The sequence below is a fragment of the Rhagoletis zephyria genome, unplaced genomic scaffold (genome assembly GCF_001687245.7).
Source record: "Rhagoletis zephyria isolate East Lansing unplaced genomic scaffold, Rhagoletis_zephyria_1.1 Rzeph_scaffold_00536, whole genome shotgun sequence".
Lineage (NCBI taxonomy): Eukaryota > Metazoa > Arthropoda > Insecta > Diptera > Tephritidae > Rhagoletis > Rhagoletis zephyria.
In genome coordinates, this window is record NW_016157620.1 from 169,942 (window position 1) to 190,563 (window position 20,622).

The 20,622-nt window shown below is 34.9% G+C and overlaps 1 protein-coding gene across 1 annotated transcript in view; it reads right to left on the reverse strand.

The window, feature by feature from the left end:
• Ptpmeg2 (Protein tyrosine phosphatase Meg2) overlaps positions 1-20,622 on the reverse strand; it is a 39,262-nt gene that overhangs the window by 8,863 nt on the left and 9,777 nt on the right. Inside the window, exons 2-3 of the mRNA XM_017612422.1 lie at positions 19,108-19,338; positions 18,811-19,041 (exon numbers count right to left, since the gene is read on the reverse strand). Coding sequence (XP_017467911.1) covers positions 18,811-19,041; positions 19,108-19,338 — 462 coding nt within the window. The remainder of the gene's footprint in view (positions 1-18,810; positions 19,042-19,107; positions 19,339-20,622) is intronic.

The window sequence follows — 20,622 nt, forward strand, 5'->3', positions numbered from 1 at the left end:
CACTGATATTGGTAGTACGTGATTTTTAAAAAATCCGGAACATAGTAAATCGGCAAAAAATAGCTTTAAATTACATTGGAAAGCGAAACCTCGGAAGCTGGCAAATTCTACTTAAAAACAATTCAGCACATGCATGCACATACATACATACATATATATCGTCGTTTAAAGTACAATACCGCGTATCAAAAAAAAATGCAAAACCTCGTATGTGAGGTTGCCTTAATTTTCTAGGAAAGAGTAAAAATTTTATTATTTCAAAACGGTTATCTCTTTTATTCCTAATTATTTCTTCTTCTTACATCTAAGTCTCGATAAGGAAGGGCATGATACCAGCACCTTCCGGTGAGCAAATATCTTTTTTGGCTCAAAAGTCAGTTACGCGGTTTTGTACTTTAAACGACGATATGTATGTATGTATGCAAACTGTGTACCTGATTATTTCAAAAACATTTTCACAAAAGATATTCACATCTCGCCATAGAATTGATGTTATTTAAGCTTTAGTAATTGCACATGCATACATACGTACATACATATATGTATGTATACATATTTACATTGTATGTGCATACGCAAATGCAAATATACATACCTACCAGGGATGTTGCGAATATTTGCAATCGCATTCGTTATGCAAATGATTCGCATTATTTTACAGATTCGCATTCGACATTCGCAATCGCATCAAACGATACGAATGTTTAGCGAATGCTGTTGAAATGACTCTAAGTCTGCCTAACCAGGGTGCGGACAATAACCGGCTTTTAGCTTCAGGCGCTAAACGGTTAAGTAGTATATCAAGCAAATTGATGGGCCTTCAACAAGTACTGCTAAAAGTATTATAAGCAACCTAGAAATAATTTTAGATTTCTCCAGCGAAAGCGAAGACTCGGATGTAGAATCTGGAAGCATTAAAAAATGTGAAATTAAAGCTCAATTGAAGGCCTATCTTAAATAAAAACGAGCTTATATCGGTGAAAATCCTCTCGATTGGTGGAAAACTAAACTAAAATACGACAAATTGACAGATCTAGCCCGCAAATATTTGAGCGCTCCACCACCCGCCATTGTTTAGTGCAGCCGGACTTGTATACGAGCCTTTAAGAAATCGCCTCATGGGAGAAAAGGCAGCAAAATTACTTTTTTTTTAAATATACATAATATGTCCCTTTTGAACTTTGACTACTAGATTAAAACACTGTATACGTTAAGCACTCGTTCAATGTTCTAATAATTGACAAAATTTTTAAGTAATAAAAAACGCTAACTTAAGAAGATTAGAGCTTTTTTTAATGTTATTCCTAACATTCGCATTCGCATTCCTAATATTCGCATTCGCATTCGCAAATTTGAAAAACATGATATTCGAAATATCACTAATACCTACATATCGTCGGTGATACTGCAAAACGGTCTATGTCTATTAGTACCCTTGAAACCTATATGGTCTCCTACTTGCACCGGAATGCATCTGCAAATCGTTACACCCTAATAAACGGATGACCAAACTGTTCACATTTGGCTGATGAAGATGAACGATTGCCAGAAGCGATCAGAAACAGATAACAGATCAATTAAGCACCAGAGGTAATAAGTGACATAGAACGTTTTGCAGTATCACCGATGATATGTATAGAGGATATAGATTTGGTGAAATATTTAATATAGTACATATCGTCACCTGAAATGCAAAAAGACGTAACAACATCAACAACTTTGTAGTTGCAAAGATACATATGATTAATTCTAAAAAATATTTAAAAAATTCATTCCAATGTAGAAAAAAGAGTATGGGCACCAAATGAAAGGGAAAATTCTGTAGAATTAAAAACAATTACAATTTTTTGGTTCACAAGTACGATTAGGTATTGAAAATGTCCTTTTAGTTAGTTTAATTTTTTTAACTGAATAAAGTTAGAAGGACGTAATTCGAGGATATGGTCGAGTGCATTTCAGTCCTTAACATATAATTTTTTCGAAAATAATTATTGTAAAATTTCAGGGATATTCAATGATAAAATGTAGAAAGGACATTTTCAATACCTAATCGTCCTTATGCACCAACAAATTTAATCGGCCTTAATTTTACAGACTTTTTTGTCCTTAACTTGATAGTCATACTGTTTTTCTACATTGCACTAATTTTGTATATACATAGATTTCTGAATTATGTTTTTCAAATTTCAAAGTCCTTAAAAAAAAATCCTGACGTTACAGAGAAAAACTTAAAACGCAGCAACATCGTAATTACAACAAACTGAATTTATTAATAATTAAAAGAATGTTGATGCAATAAAAAATTAATAAATGGAATAAAACTCTCTCTTCTCTGACAAATTTAGTTTACATTTTCTACACATTTTGTATCATATTTTAGTGTACGTTTTTTCATTTAGCATGATTATTTCCAATCATCTTAAAACTGCATATTTCTGCCTTTCTTCGACTTTCATTGGCCTTTCCGTTGGCATATACATTTTTCAATCAAGACAAACTCCGCAGCACAAGCGCTGATTACTGGGCCTTCTATATGATGGATGAATGCTTCGAGAATCAAACAAAATCTACTAAGAAAGAAAGTCGCACTACTGTTTTTTTCAAAGTTTAATTTTTAGTTTTTACTCAAAATCAGAACAGTTTTTGATACTTTAGGTAAGACAAGCAACAACAAAATACACATAAATGTTGTTTTTGCTTTAATACCTGTTTGATAAGCCTTGGTACTACCTTTGAAGTTGAAATTTCTTTAACTGTTTAATTATTTGTTCAAAAATATTGTTCCCAGCATACCACAGTGAAGTTCGATAATAGACCGATAAGGGGGGTTTTACGGTTTTTTGAAATGTTCTTAATTTTGTTTATAATTAATAAGAGTAAAGTGTTTTCATCATTTCTATTTATTAAGAAACCGCTAATTAAAAAAATTATTTGCATATTATTCAGTAAAAAAAAAAAAAATAAAAACGGAAAAATCCTGAAGTAAATCAAACAAATTTTTTTTTATCTAGTTTAAAGTACGTTTAGGTTTGGAACTACTTGGCGCCCGCTTTATGGAATTCTTTGCAATATCCAGCATTGTTTTTTTTTTAAATACATCTGAAAAGTTCTAAAGATTGACAAACGTAATTTTGTATGCATTATTGTTTACCTGTAAATGCATTTGAAACTGACATAACAAGATAACAAAAAACACTTTGACTCCCTTCTCACTACATATTCAAGGTGTTGCTGTGGACTTCCTTTTTTACTCCACATATTCAGAGCGCTCCGCAGTTGCTGCGCCTATTGAAATGAACATAACGATGACTTGTTCAATGTAAAACTTCAAAAATTGGTTATGCAAATATTTCAAAAGTGGGTTTAATTTGATACATGACTTCTCTCTGTACGATTAGTAGATCGCTGGGAATAAGCGCCTTGTCTTAGAATAATAAATATTTCGTACAGATTTTTAATTAATACAATTTATTTGTTGAATTGGTACACTGTTACTGTTTTTGTAAACTCTGCTTTTACCATTTTTTCATTACTTTCATACTTCATCTTTGGTTTTCAGTTTCTGTACTTCTTTGAGCTATGAAAAAGTTGGTCACATATAATATGTATGTATGTATGTATATTTATTCTGTACATAAGTACTTATATCAGTATGTACGGGTAAATTGTGTATGCTTTGGTGACAGAAACGCTGTTGCAACGCATTAAAATCACTTGTTTCGTATAGTTTGCACATTTAGTTAATTTTCTTCTGACACCCACTTGTACACATAGCCATATTTTAATAATAATTATCCACTTCAAGAAACTCACTACTGTCCTAAACACATGAATGTTTTAATATGGACCGAGAGCTGAACATATCAAAGGCGAGCTCAATAAGGAGATTTGTGTATATGTAAATAGTAGCAGAGACTTATGTATGTATGTATGTATCTATCGCCGAGTATTCAATTTATTATTAATGGAGAACATTTCCTAAAAATTAATGCTAAACACCGTGGTGGAGGAAGAGTTGCTAGCACACTTAGCTTTGTTGAATCTTTCAGTGTTTCATACATATGTATGTATGTATGTATAAAATCACCTTAGCTTTTCGCCGTACTAACAAAATAATTAATCAAGGATTTAGTATTAATAATCTCACGGATATGGTTCCCCCCTCTTGAGTTTATACTATGGGCTCTCACTTCGATTTGTGCACTGCACCTGGAATGCCTGTATTCGCGCATTCATTTGTATGTACATATTACATATGTATGTATGTCCGTTTAAATATATGTATGTAAGTACGTTTGTTAAGCCCGTATACATCGATTTACCCACCGTCAGAGAGCTCCTCGCATTCAAAAATCAAATGAAAAGGCTGGTGCGTCGTACTTTCTTATGACTTTCGTGAAGATATTTGTACATATGTATGTATGTGCATATCTTTGCACATCACAATTATTCCTTTTGCGTTATATCAACAATAAATAGTAAATTAGTTTATTCATACTGGTTCTACGTATGATACACTTTTTTTTGGGCAATATTTCTCCGAAAACACGGCGAAACCTTAGATACGCAGTCGATTTTTCACAAGCAAATCGTTAAATTTATTTCACTTTTCACAATTCAAATACCACGACGTACATATTTATGTTGCTACTTACTTATCTGCGTAGGTGTACGTATGTATATTTATAATGAACACAATTTCACATAGATTTATAAACATTTTATTCGCAGAATTTTGCCCCTATTTGAATTGTTTTCTTAGAAGAATTTCATTTTTAGAAGTACGTCTGTTTTGAAATTTCGCATTATTGTCTTCGTACCTGCTTTGTCTGTTTTTTCACAACCCATCCGCCTATATTTACACAATACACAGAAAATAGACTGGGCGGCAAGGCAAATACAACCCCAAACAGTACACATTTCTCTCGTCGGTCGTTGTGGTCACATTGCGCGAGTGCCTGAAAGAGACCCACTTCAAAAGAATTTGCACTACGAGCTCAGTCGGCCTTTAAGGGTTAAAACAAACTAAGTACACATCGATGAGTGTTGGTGCATTTCGGGCAGTGCAAGGACTTCACCACTTTTAAGCTGTATTTTATTTTCTACCATTTTTACCAATAAAAGCGTAAAATCTACCAATATTTTCCCGAAAGCAAGCAAAGAGATTTAAATGAACGCAGCGTGTACATATTTTAATGGAACATGCCTAAAATAAATATGAAAAGTTAACTCTGACCATAAACGATTTAAAAGTGAAATTGCATCTCTATCAACTAATTTTGACACTAAGAATCCCCAAGGCGAAAATCCAGCTGCTTTGGTAACACCATCACACCTGAATTCGCTTTCATTTATACTACCTTACAAGAAATTTTACTGGCAAATGACCGGTCAAATGACGCTCAGTGCTGATGCAATAATGCTGCAATTTCCTCATCAGAAATTCGGGGGTAATATGAAAAACCTGACCAGTTCTTTTGTGTACACGTGACTATGCGTCCCTTTCTCACATGGGTATTTTACCAGCAGTGCTAAATGGTCTCTTTTCTACATATTGTATTTCCTATAGGTTATTTTTACAAATACTTTCCTGTGTATTGGTGTATATTTTATTGTGTTAGTGAAGAGGTCAGAAAAAAAAAAGTAATTTTCTTGTAGGGCTAAATGAAAAAAACTATCTAATATTGTTTCTTAAAAAAAAAAAAATACCAACTTCTACCAATTTTTGTATTTAGAATCTACCAATATTAATTTATTCGTAGTCCGTGCACTGATTCCGGGGGTTGTTAAGTCATTTAGCTTCGCTGCGCGTAGTTTTGCGCATTCCTCTCGCTGCAGATACAGTTACTACAGTTGCACTGTTTGAAATTTTGCATGGTCACAAAGTCAGAGGCGAAATTGGATTACTCGGTGGTTTTCGCTTTTTTTCAGCGAAATGAAAGTAAGAAAAAATATGCATTCAGTCAGTTGATATTCAGGATAACTGATTTATTTCTCTTATTGGAGCAATGGAAGCGACGAGCAATTGTACGAACAGAGAGAAAAATGACAGAATTAAAAAGAGCTGTCTGCATTAAAAGATATCTATGCAATACATATCGCCCACGATATTCAAAAGTGATACAACTCAAGACATGGCATTTTTGAAATTATGCTCTAAAACTGTACGCAGAGGTTTTATTTACCTTTCAGCAAAAGCTGGAGTATATTTTTGTTATAATTTGTTGAAAAAACCTAAGGCAAAGTATTCCTTGACCATATGATTAGCATGAGCTAAGAAATAGTTTTTCGCATTTTCGCACTGTTTAAGATGGTCAAAATTTCCACTAAAATATTAAGCGCTAATTTTTTCTAAGGAGAACCGAATGTAATGAAATATAATGCTAATTTTTACCAAAAAAGGGGGAAAAGGGAGAGAAGTGTAGAAAACACTGCGATGCGAGGGAGCGGTTCCTTCCTGGGGTTTGACCACCACTAAGAAATGCTAACGTAGTTTTCACACAGCCACCTAGTACTTTTTACGTATGTGGGACGCCAGATAAAAAATAACTTACGGATGTAAAACTTAGCAAAAAAAAGTATTTGCTTTTTATTGAAACTCTGTTTAAAATATTTAAATATTTGTCTTTGTTTTGTCTCTAATAATTAGGGAGTTAAGTAGATACAATGAGGCCGCTTCCGTTAAAACTGCTTTTTGGGATATTAGCGTTAAGGTTTTTGGTGTGTGATAACTTTCTTGCTGTTGTAGTATATGTATAAAAAGTATTATTGTTGTAGTATTGAAAAGAATTGTCTATTGCGGAAAAAATCGTTAGATTACCAGTACTCGACCCTAATTTAACTGCAATAAACGCTTTCGATCAAAAAATATGTTCCTATGTTTTTTCTGAGTTACGCTCTTTTTGGAAAAATAAAGGAGATCATATTCTTGTCCAGTGGCCCAAACTATGCAAAAAAAAACAACTCCTTTAAACATGTAATTATCATTTCGTAAAAATTGTGTTTTTATGCGAGTAGTATTTAGTTCCTTCAAACGATGTATTTCAATGTACATACATCATGAAAATTTTGTACAAAATTCCTCAGGCGCGGAACGCCGCCGCTGCGCCGATATTTTCGTAACTCGGCGGCGGCGCGTGAGGAATGATAAAAAGCGGCGGCGGCGGCGCCGGCAGTGTGGCTCGGCGGCGTATACCTCTAGTACATACCCAGTGGGAAAAATTAGAAAAAAGGCTTTTAAAAAGGAGATATTTTAGGAGCCGGTTTTTTCTTAAGCGATAAACCTTCCGCGATCTTATCGATTTATTCGCAGGCTTTCCAAGGATAGTTGGTTACAGGCTAAATATTATTTCAAACTCTCATACGAATTAAATATTTAAAACTGCATATCCCTAGAAATGTTCTGGAACTATTTGAGGTAGAGTAATGAAATTGTTTGTGGACCACATGTTTATTTTTTTATATATTCGTAATGTTTTTTTTTTGTTCTTTTTCTAACTTTTTTGTTCAAGCTTTAACCAAAACCATACAAATCACAGTCTCAAACTTTATACAAAATTTATTAAAATTCAAGCAATTTTCATCAAAATTTCAATAATTTAATCTAAATCTTTAGAACATTTTTGGGTATGCAGTTTTATAGCCCATACAATTTAAGGGTTGCATATCTCATATTTAAATAACTAATATTAGGTACGTTCAATATCAAAAAATTGTTACGAATTGTTACTAGTACTTGCAAGTTTTTACTGGAAATGCATTCAATAACCCGAAAAATTTGCAAGATAGAGCGAATTCGAGAGCGTAACAACCCCAAAAATTTTACTAGCAGGAATTCGCAGGAGTGAAAAAATAAGGTTATGTTTCAAATTCAAATGTAAACAAAATGTTTAAGAGGTTGATTTGATGAAACGTAATTAGTGAAAAGAAAATATGGATGCACATTTTAAATCTAATGTATATTTTTTTTATTTTTTTGACGATGGGAACTATTCCCAATTTAAAAGAAAATTGCGCACCAAAACCGTCTCGCTGTAAGTACTTATTGGAAAATAGCACACACAATTCTACTCTAATGAAGTGCAAGTTTCATCCGGTTCAAAAATCGCGTTGATTTTTGAGAATTTTTTCGGGAGACCAGTAAGTAAGTAAAGTAAGTTTCAGATCATACATTTAATCTGCACTTAAATGGCCAATTTTGGTTTGGTTAAATATGATATATATATGCAACCGTGTGTTTGTACCAAACAATCACGATTGACAAATAGGTTGTTTTATCAATCTTGCCAAAGAACAATCAGATGCCCAGTACAAAATGTAAACAAACAAACAAATGCAACAGCAATTTCAAGGAGCAAGTAAAAGTGTTGCCACGTGTATGGCATATTTAAATAAAGTTGACCTGATACCCAACGAAAGTTAAATGTCATTTAAATAACAATTTAAAATTATTATTTTTTTTAAATTAGCCTTAAATAAGGTTTTTAGAAATATCTCGATTCCGACGATACCTAATGGAATTTTGGTTTGCGCTTTGCATAATAGACACCAGTACCCATAGATTTAAACATAATTGGTAGATTTAATAATTATGTAATACCCTACATGTTTTCATAAGGACATAATTTTAAGGGCTAACTTTATTTAGCTGTAAAGTACCATAATGAAAATAAAAAGGCTGTAAACAGAAAACTGGAGGTGTCAAATTTTTTAAATTAAGCAGGGAAAACGAGGTACCTAACTATATATGATTAATTTAGAAAAATAAATCAAAAGTAGAATATAGTAGCTCGTCGGATAAGGGGAGGGAGGGAGGGATATATCACCCTAATCCCCTACCTCTGGCTACGCCACTGATACCTAAAAAATATTTATTAAATATATTTGTGTGCGGTTCTTACGCAAATATGGTGTTTACTTCTTCCGGTACTTTTTAATTTGCCTATAAGCTCGTCACGACAATCTTCATCTACTTTATTTGTGACCACTTGACGGAAATTACAATACATACATATATAACTTTTTATTGGTTCTGAGCAACCAAGTATGTGCATACTATACATATATAAAAAAAAAGCAAATATAAAACCAAACGTCCATACATAATCATTGGCTTATACATATACATATAAATACGTATGCATATAAATACGTATGTAATGTCCGCTTTAACGAAACAGGTAGGTTGTTGTTAGTTAAAATAGAAAAATCGAAGTACTTATTGGAAAGCTTACCAAAAGCAGAGCATTCGATGATAATCGTAAGCAGTTACGTACGGATGATGTATGTACACATGTATATTTTATAATATATTTTTTATTTGTAATACAATTTGGTCAACTTAGCATACAACAGTACTTTTAACCTTGACCACTTTGCAATTATGTATATGTTCAAATTATCATTGGATTACTGATTATAGACGTACATATACGTATGTATGTATGTATGTTGTATGTATTTTGAAATGTTTTCTTTTCACACACGTATGTATGTATGTACTATTGCACTTTATATGACCGAAAAATTAATACAAAACACACAATTTTTACATCATCACTTCCAACACATTCACATCGAATTTAAAACCGATAATTTCAGAAATTTTCCACGTTAATTTTAAAACCAAATGCTGGAACATAAAATTCTGCGTCTCAACGAAATGACAACTCAAATGAAATATTCTACACGTCTGTACATATGTACTGTTTCTGTTTCTGCCTGGTTGATTTCAAGTATTTTTTTTTTTACTTTGTCATCGGCACTTTCCTTTGCAATATCGACCGACTGATGAATTTTGCGAAATTATGTAAAGCGCTCACAAGTGTTTATCTCACAGAATCGTTAAGCAGCAAAACGCCAAATTTACAGCACAATTTATATATATTGTATTTTAATATATGTAATAAATATACACATATATGTACATCCCTATATGTATGTATTGTTTATTTAGTATATTTTTGTACTCGCGTAACCTTAGTTAAGCGAAACTGAGTGGACGACTAGAACAAGTAAACTAAATAGCGAATTACTTAATAAACTAAGAGATAGTCCGAAAGTATCGTGGCGAATGCTTGTGAATACATACATACATACAATCATATGTAGTATGTAGTATTTTATATTGAGAAAGCAACAAAATGGCAATAACAACTACATACATATGTATGTACATACATACATACTTTTAGCTAGCCAGCTTTGGCGGCAGAAGCAACAAATGAAAAGTGAATTTAATATGACGCACGCGCACACGTAATCTGCTTGTTGTTGTTATCATTATCATCAAAATCGCCTTGGCATATCCATCCATACCTATGTACATTAGGATGGTACAAAAAAAAAAGAAATGCCACCCCCTAGTAGTGTTCTATACGAAAAAAAAAACAATTTTTCGTAGAAATGGTTTAGAATTCTTGAAAATCAATATTTTTCGATCGGAAGCCTCTGTTTCTCTTCAGGAGACTTTCAATAATAATACCCAACTGTTAATGTAACAATTTTTAATATAAACGATTTTTGTGGGTCCCGTCATTGCATTTTTTTAGCATTTTGGGGACCTATAAAAATTAGTACTATTGAAAAATCGTTAACTAAACAATTGGGTATTATTATTATTATTAAACGTTTACTGAAGAGAAACAGAGTTTTCTGATCGAAAAATATTGATTTTAATATTGATACCATGTCTACGAAAAATAGTTTTTCCCCATATAAAATACGCGCTTTAAGTGACCTCTAATTTTTTTATTTCAAAATAAAAAACAGGGGCACATTTTTTCTGTATAGAACAATCCTAATTTTTTTTTTTGTGGAGGTTGTTGCGGATCTCCATATAAAAAAAATTTGATCATGTGTTATATGCAAGAAATTCGCAAATTATAAAAAATCAACGGTAATTTTTAACGACTTCAGACTTGAACTTTTTTAGACTACAATTGAATGGGCTACATAATTGCATACCCGAACATTTTCGAAATATTCTGATTAAAAATTTGGAAATTTTGATGACAATTTTTTTGAAGTTTGATTAATTTTTTTGCAATTTTTACAAGCTTTGAAACTTTTGTTATTGTGGTTTCTGTTACAGATTGAATTATATTTTGCATGAAAATTATTAAAAATAAAAAACATAAACATAATTTGCAAACAATATCATTTTGAATTTCGTTTCTAATTAGTTAAACGCGGGTGTATGTATACACATGTATGTACATAAATACATGAATATATTATATATTTACATATATGTACATACATACGTATGTTGTTGACTCTCCCACCATTCGTAACTTGCATATTTAAAACGTCAGATACACAAATACAGTATCATGAAAATATATGAACGTATGTACATACAGTGCCGAACAGAAGTATTGGCACAGTGAATTTTTCGCAATATATCCAAAGTTTTTTATTCTAATTTATTTTCTATAATTTTTTATAAAAATATTGTTCATTCTACACCAGACAACAAAATAATAAAATCTCCAAACTTTGTGCAAAACTCAAGAAAATTCATAAAATTTGCACACTAATTTGCAACTTTTTATTCAGAGTTTTTAGAAAAAACCGAGATTTTTGTACTTTTAGGTTAGAATATCTCGAATACCTGACGTGATTGGGCTATTCTGGGGTCAGATTCAAATTCAGCACGTCAAAGACCTTCGAAAAAGTATAGTCCGATTCTTGATTAGAAAACCTTGTTGGCCTGTGTTATTTTTGTATGGAGAAAATTAGCAAAACCTTTCACTAAAAAAATTGCCAAAAATCAACGCAATTTTCTAGCAACTTTAAACTTGCATTTTGTCAAACCAAAATTGAATGGACTATAAAACTACATACTTAGAATTTTTCTAAAAGATCTGAATAGAAAGTTGCAAATTAGTGTGCAAATTTATTGAATTTTCCTCAGAATGCACAAAGTGTAGATAGTTTATTTTTATGTATTTTGGTGTAAAATGAACTATATTTTTATAAAAAATTATGGAAAATAAAGTAGAATAAAAAACTTTGCATATATTGCGAAAAATTCACTGTGCCAATACTTTTGCTCGTCACTGTACATACATAAATACATGCATATAAAACATATCTACCCCGCAAACATATGCCCCAAGAATTTTTGAGTTTCAAAAACAAAAAATTGTGGCTCACATGTGAATCTTTCTACGTGGCTTGGGGCTCAATCCTTATCCATTCGCCCTGAAATAAACTAGTAAGCAGAAACATATTTGCCAAAAATGGTCTCGTTAGGTTTCATCGAGATAACCGAGTTGAAACGAGGTAGGACATGGATTTGCAAAAAATGGAACCGCTGGTGGCTCTGATGTAAAAATAAAAATAAATTTCTCTTATAATTTGTTAAAAAAAAAACATAAGGTAAAGTCTCCCTTGTCCTTATGATTATTATGTGCTAAGAAAGACGGTGTGCCATATGTATGTATGTAAATGATTTTAAAATAAGTCATACGTGAGATCAATCGGAGCCTTAGTAGAGCCTATAATAGATATGGCTCATATTGAGGTTCATTTAATCTATGAATTGAGGCTCTTATAAGACGACTTTCGTAAAAAGTTAAACATCTTCATTTTGGAATCTTATTTAAGTTCGAAATAAAACTCCCGCGATTCATTTACAACTCGTAAAGGTTTGCTGGGTTCTTATATGTTGTACATATGTATGTACGTAAGTACATATGTAAGTGTGCCCTCGTATGTGCGTAAGCACCAGCGATCTTCGAAAGCAAAAACAAAACCTGAGAGAGATTACCTTTACAAGTCGTGTCACTTGAATGAAGCGTGAGTGTAACTGACAGTGGTCGATGAGACAAGTCTTCACTCACCTCTCACCTACGGCTAAGAGACTTTAATAATAAGCTCAATATGCCCTTTTGTCTAAGTCTAAGCTAAATATCAGAGGTCTCCATCATGGTACAATAATTACAGGTATTTATTGTCTTCCCAGAGAGTTTTGCTTCACATCGAAATTCGTGCTCCCTTATTTTCATTTTTACGCAGTTCAATGTTGATTCTTTTACTTTTTGTATATGGCTTTGCTTTTTGTTTTCGCTCAATTTAATTTTTATAATTTTTCAAAGCAAAAGAAAAAACTAAGCAATGTTTTTTTTCTGCTTTTGCAAATTAAATAAGTTCTCTGCAAGAAGGTTTGTTGAAAAAAATACATGTACATATATGATATCTGGGGTAACGAAATATCCCCTTTCCCTAGCAGTAAACCTTTTAGTTTGGGCAACAATGAAACACATCATAAATAAGGCAGATCGGAATATGCACTCTCTGGGAAGACAATACCTGTAATTATTGTACCATGGGTCTTTATACACATTTTTCAATTGAATAGAATTTGCTACTGTAAACATACAGACATGCACATGTAGCTTATTTTTGTTAGTCACTGAAATGATATGACAGTGTAGGAGAAAAAACTAGAAACAAATTTCTAAAATAAATCTAATTCAACGAAATGAAAAGGGTATGAAGTAAGCCAAGAAATAAATAAATTTATCTATTTACACCTACCCTTTTCATTAGTAAAAAATAAGCTCCCAAGCTTGGACTAGTTCGAGTCGAAATCATAAGCGCAGAGTTGCAACGTTTTATCAAATTTCCATCAATGCGGCAGTAATTCCGCTATTACTACGTGCCTCGAACAGCCTTTTATCACCACTATAATTTGGTGATCGACAGACCGACAAAATTACAATTTCAAAAAAAAAAAAATGCTGGGAAAACTAATAAAAAAAATGGAGGGTGTTAAAAGCCCTATTGTATAAGACGTAATTAGGCCTCCGTACATCGCCTACATTCATTTATGTATGTAGAAAGTAAAGGGTGTTCCAATAAGATCGCACGCAGGTTACGCTAAAACTCACACCGTGAGGCAATCAGTCTCATTGCGTAAGTCGTAAATCAGGCTGGATTGTACGACTCGACAACATAGCCTAGTGTCGTGCTGAAATAAGTAAGCGATGAAAATCGACTGAAACTATGCAGGGCTGCCAAGTTTTTCGGTTTTAAGGCGCTAGTCGAGTGGAAATTTTAGGCAATGACTTGAAGTTTTCGATACGATTCAACTCTCGAAAAACGACTGGCATTCGACATGACTCTCGCAATGAGACTGAATATTTAATATCACATGAAAAATTCGAGCATGGCACAAACATTGGAGCTCGTACTAAAATGTTTGGATTTTGACTGTTCTTGATAGCGGTGCACCTGGGTTGTGTTGCCTCTGCAGGTCTGGAGATTTTTTCGTCTTCATAGCTTTCGTTAATGCGGTAGGTGTTATTCATCTTCGGCTAATTCATCTTTCATTTTGCCCCTTTCCGATACTGTTACGGCGCTTCCTACCTCGATTATTGGCATTTAGCAAACAGATGTTTCGTTCGTGCATTGGTCCCTGTAAGTCCTCGCTAGGCCGGTCGCCCTCGTCGTTGGTGCGGGGCTTAGTTGAATCTCCAACCAGTTCATACCTGAATTGGGGTAACGCAGCCGCTCTCGCAGATTCTGCGCTACTCTCTTTCTAGGCTACGACTGAGCAAGAACTGCCCCCTCCTAATCCAGGGGGTTATGCGACACCGTGCCTATTGGACAGTTTGCAACAAGAACGGCGCTTTTCTGACAACGGCGGATACTAACGCTGCGTCCAGCGTAGACACGAGAAGTGCGGTGCGTTAAATGCGGGCAGATTACAAACCGAAACATATGTTGGCAAATGTAGATGTCCAACGTAGGCACGATTTTACGATAATGCGGGACGCATCGCACGAGAAATTGAGCAGTGAAGATGGAAATTATGATTTCTTCTATCGGATTTTCAATATTTTTAAATTCAATAAACTGTGTCCTAATAAAAAGAGTTTACCTGCCGGAAATGAAGCCATTTCACACCGAATAATAAGTTTATTGTTGCTACCCGCATTATCGCATAACCGCGTTGTAATTGGACATTTCTAGCATTCCACGCACGATTTTGCGGGCAGTAAGTTACTCGCACGCACCGAAAAATCCTATAGTTCTGGCAGTAGACAACGCGAGGAGCTGACTAGACACCACAGGTCGCCGAGCAGCAACGACTCGAGACTTTCAGAAGAGGCAGTCCCGCAAGGCCAGACCTCCTCAAGCCAGAGTCCTGGCGAGTGTCAGGATGGAGATGGAGAAAGAGGAACGGGAACGCAAAGGTATAGGAGATGAACTCGCGCCAGCCGCCGTAAAGCTGAAAATGTGGCAGCAGCAGCAACAACAACATCACATACCCGCGCCCGCCAATAGCAGTCAAATTACTTCACCTGCGCAACCGACCAACAACCTTGGACCAGGAGTCTGGATAGGCCGACCGGGCAAGGACAGTACAGGAGGGTACCACTCGGCTGCCTAGTTGTTCGAAAGCCCTCAAGGGCATCCGAGTAGCTATTGCGAGAAGCCTGGTGCATGTGTAGTGCTTAAGAAGAATATTGACCATTTTTGCATTATAGAGTTTCAAACACAGGACCTGGTCGTGGTGCAGACAACGCTGTCGACAAGCGACGGAATTATGGTAGTCGTTTTCGCTGCGGCCTACTATCTACAGGAAACCCCAGTGAAGTCTCTTCTCAGCCCTCTCTGTCCGCCCACAGGATTATCCAATTTTTTACTGGGAGCTGAGGTCAAGTCAAGGCCTGTCCCCAGGAAAACCGACTAGGACAATTACAATGATAATCTGAGATTCAACCTGACTGCGATTCAGTCTAGTAGTACGCGCGTCGACTATATGATGTTAAAGAACACCGTTAATCAACTGAAGAGCTTCATAGTGGATGCCTTTCACTACAGCTGCCCTGAAACGAAGCCAAAAGGGAAGGTACGCAAACTCTTGAATCTCCACCCACATATCGGTAATTGGCCAGAAACCCTGGCTATACAAAAATTGCTAATATAAAATATGTATTATTTACTGGCTCCACAACTGGCAGTGAAGATCTAGCGGAGTACTCCCCAGCAGAATTAAGTTTATTTAAATTTCATCGATTGATAATTCAAAATCATGCTTTCTTATACTGTGATTCCGAGGTTATTACAAAATATATATATTCTTCTTCTGTGGCTCTCAACCAGGCGGGCAGAGGCACCCTTCCCCATTAAGGGACGTTTGCCATGGTCGCCACCGAAAGGGCCAGTCTCATCCGAGGTTTTGTGTATGTTTTTCATTGGAAGTGGATTTTACGTGGCGGGTCACAAACCCAGCGCACAAGCCATTGCTGGGAGGGGATGGTTTCTTGACCGAACACACGTTTATATAGCGACCCGTTTGCTCCAAGATAGACGCCCGCTTACAGCCCCACCTACTAGTGAACCGACGCTGCAGACTTCATTGAGCCCTTAAACGGAACATGTCGAAGTGGGCCCCGCCGAAGCTCCCTCTCTTTCTGCCGTGACCCAAGGCTCCACTCGAGTTGGTTACCGCATCTCGCACATGCGCGAACAAGGACGCAAGAGTCAGGATTGAGTATAGCCGTGAAACTACGAAAAAATTTAATAAAACTTCATTGATTTACCATACTTAAGAGCATGTTTTGGTCATTTATGGAGCTTTTCATAGCACTTATTTTCCGTATTGCCCTGATAATTATTGATAATAGACGAAAGGTTGGAAGTTCTCGTTAAGATGAAGGTAGCTGCTAAAAAAAGTAGATAAAATATAAAATATCATAAATTAGTTGTGATAAGATTTCGGCCGCTGTGGTGTAGTGGTAAGCAGTGCGCGCTTCCACTCCACAATGCCTGGGTTCAAACCCTGGTCAAAGCAACATCGCAAAAATATAGAATAAAAGGTTTTTTCTTAACAGCGGTCGTCCCTCGGCAGGCAATGGCAAACCTCCGAGTGTATTTCTGCCATGAAAAAACAGCTTCTCATAAAAATACAATCGCCGTTCGGAGTCGGCGTAAAACTGTAGGTCCCTCCGCTTTGTGTGACAACTTCAAGGCGCACGCCACAAATCGGAGGAGAAGCTCGGCCAAACACTAACATATGTGTAAGCGCCAATCTATTATTATTATTTAAGATTTTGAATGTCCAGCGTCAAAAAATGAAATGGCAATGGATTAAAAGCATTTCTGCCAAAAAGTACACAACACGAAAAAGTAATAGATGCAATGTTTAATTAGCCGAATCTGGCAGTATGAGGAGCATGTAACTAGATGTTACATGTGTTTAGATACGCCTGCCATTCTTTTGGAGATTTTTGGCGATCAAAATTACAGATAAAAAAAAATATTCTTTAACCGCATTTTATACTTGAAATTCATCTGTATCTGGCGGGAGTGCTCCTCCAAAATATCAAGGCATTATTTTATGACGTTGATCAACGTTGACTGAGCCAGAAATCTTTGGGTACGTACAAGAAAATATTTTCAGCCAAAAATGATTTACTGAACCTGAGTTTAGTCTCGTAATGTCAAATAAATCGGTTAAAGTAACTCTTATTATTTTCAATTATTTTGTTTTTGTATCAACAAAATCTGTTACTTATTTATTACACAAACATCCTTTTTTGAAATTTCAACATCGTTGTTTTACTTCTTTACTTTATTCATTTTTATACTTTCTTACTGCCTCTAAGACCACAAGGTGAAGATAAAATATTTCTATATTTTTAACTGCTTTAAATAATACGTCTCCAAAAATACAATATCGTTAGATTAAAAAGATCGTGATGGTGTTGGATAAGACTATGTCAGCTACGTCCTGCAAATCAGAACGCATGCTCAGCAAGGCTGGGCAGCTCATTTCTGACCGCAGATGCTCCTTAAAACCAAATATAGTTAATAATATGTTGTTCCTTAAAAAAAAAAAACATTACCTTGCAATTGATAGATCGCTCTAGCAATAAAATTGTCGTTTTGTAAACTTTGTAGTTTTACTTTGAAAATTTATAATAAAAAAATCGGAAACATCGATTTTGGCAGACACCGATGTTAACAATAATCTATGTTTCCGAACATCGATGTTTTCCCAGCTCTAATACCTGGTGATGAAAATTGTGTTCTTTAAAACAATGTGCAACGCTGACGGTCTGGATCAAAAGCAAAATTTCATTAGATAAATGTTGTGCTATCAGCTTGGTGGGGTGGAAAAGGTATGGTGCTTTTTAAGCTCTACCCAAGGAAGCAAAAATTAAATTTAAATGAGAAACGTCCGAGGCTTGTTCCACGACGACAACGCGAGAACACACACATCTTGGCGAGCCGACAGTAAACAAAGCGGAGAACATTTCATTGGTTGGTATTTGAAAAATATTAAATAAATGCATTTGAGCCAGCACAAGACCCCTTTGTTTTCAACAGAAGTACATATATGTCCGTTCCGTTATTTTGTAAGGAAAAAGTGAGACAGCAGGCTGTAAAACATCAGGTGTCAAAACTTCTGGGACACCACCACATAATTTGGTATATCGACCCTTTTCTGTAGAGAATCGAAATAAGCTAAGAAAATTTTTTTGAACTTTGATGGACTTGGTCGAGCCTAAGATATTGACCAAAAATTCTCATCTTTCACACAGATTGTTTTAAGGGCATTATGAGACATATTTTTTCTATTACCAATCAAAATTCTAAAAAAAGAATTTTCGGCCCACGCCAATATACATTACATGCATATGTTCTAGATGGAGATTATTCTTGAGCAGTCCAAATAGTTTACCAGGCCGCTTGTAGATCTCTTATAAATTAATTGCAAAAGGTATCTAAAACCTTTGACCACTATTTTCTAAAACATATACAAATATTTGCAGATTGACTCTTACATACCTTGAGCAATGTTAATATCTTCTGTGACAAGTCATAGTCAAAATTCGAGTACTTGGACCCACTCATATCGTATATAAAGATGAGACCGGCCTTTTGAGTTTCCGGGTCTTGCAGAGCGCAATCGAGTTGATATACAATGCCCTGCAACGTTATGGTATGTGTAACACTTAGTGGGCTGTGCTTGTTGGCGGTGAAAAGAGCGATAGCAGCACCTGTGGTATCACGAGAAGGCTGTAACGACACACAATTCCAGCTGGTTATTCAAAAAAAAAAAACATAGTCAAGATTATCACTTACCAATATTGTGAACTTTCCAGTCTGTAGCTCCGAGTAGAGAGGCTCTACGTCGATATTCATGCTATAAAGGCCTTCTCTTAGCCGAATCTGCTCGTGTTGTTCGTAAAGTGAAACAGCTCTGAGTATATCAAATTTACGGGCATATAAAAATTTTACTGCGGTAGTTTGGGAAATATTACGTTTACGGCTCGAAGTGGACCCATTGCAGAGATCAATGAATTGTTTCACAGCCTGCAAGAAAACGTAAATTATTTGAAAATAAGTTCATTACATTTCGTCAGAGATCATCACTTTTAGATAATTAACTAAAAGCAAAGACCTTAAAAACGACTCGCGACTAATTTATTATATCAGCAAAAATGCCTTTTTTAAACTATTAATCTACCTAATTTAACTTTTATATGGTTTTATACACTTTGAATTCGGAAATTCGAAGAGTTAAGCAGGCGCCGGTAGCTTAATAACCGCACCTGACAACCACAACCACTTCTTTTTTTTTTTTTTGCCTAAGTGCACAACAGTTTAAAAGCGCAAAAGTTATTGATTGAATGACATAAGAAATAACCAAATAAAAGTAATTATTTTGTGTTTTTGGGTGAATCTATAGAGCCTGTCAGACATGGGAATGCAATATATTTCGAAACGGCTATCAAATTGAGAAATTTCACAAAGCAGTTGCTTGAGCAGTCACGCCTTGTATGTAAAGTGTCTTTCGAAAAAGTTTTTTTTTCCGAAAGGCGAATTGCAGATTGCTAGTGCAGCACGAGCAAGTTGAAATATACTTCCGAAATCGATTGCAGTCACATCTTGCAACTTTTGTTTCTGAAACTGATTTCCGAAATGTGACAGAAAGGTCTTTCTGGCGGTTCACACATCGAAATAAAATTTCTGTTTCTCAATTTGACAGAGAATTGCGTGGACGCTCTTATCATTGCACCATGGTAAGTAAGGCTAAATCGTCACTACACACGAATAAAGGCGCGCGCTAGTGTTTTGACGGCGAAAAAAGGCGCGTAAAAAAATTTTGCGAAAAAAGATGCTTATGAAAAACTTCGGCGAAGAATGTTAATGTCACCCAGTGTTTTATGCAAAAAAAGCTAAAAAGAATATAATTACCAATGTGTGTTTATTGCTTCAGGAGGTTCAATAATTTCTTTGTTTTTATATTTTGGGAAAATAAGATTCTGAAATATTTCCAGAATGTCACTTTTAGGGGAAAAGGGATTTTTTTATTTAAATAGCTTTTTTCTCCAAAAGTTTTCAAATAGCATAAGTGGGAAGTTGTTGCCGAAGAAAGATTAACAAAAAGCCTGCCTCCCAAGAAAAACTACGACATGAAAACATGAAAAATGTCATGAAGAAGGTGAAAAAAAAATAAGCATTCGTTTATCTGATAAAGGAGTTTTAAAGTGATATGCAAAGGTTTAAAAATCATAAATTTAATATACTTTTCACTAACAGTTGCTAAACTTATTTATTTTGTCAGCTTACTTTTAAAAAAGTGACATTCTGGAA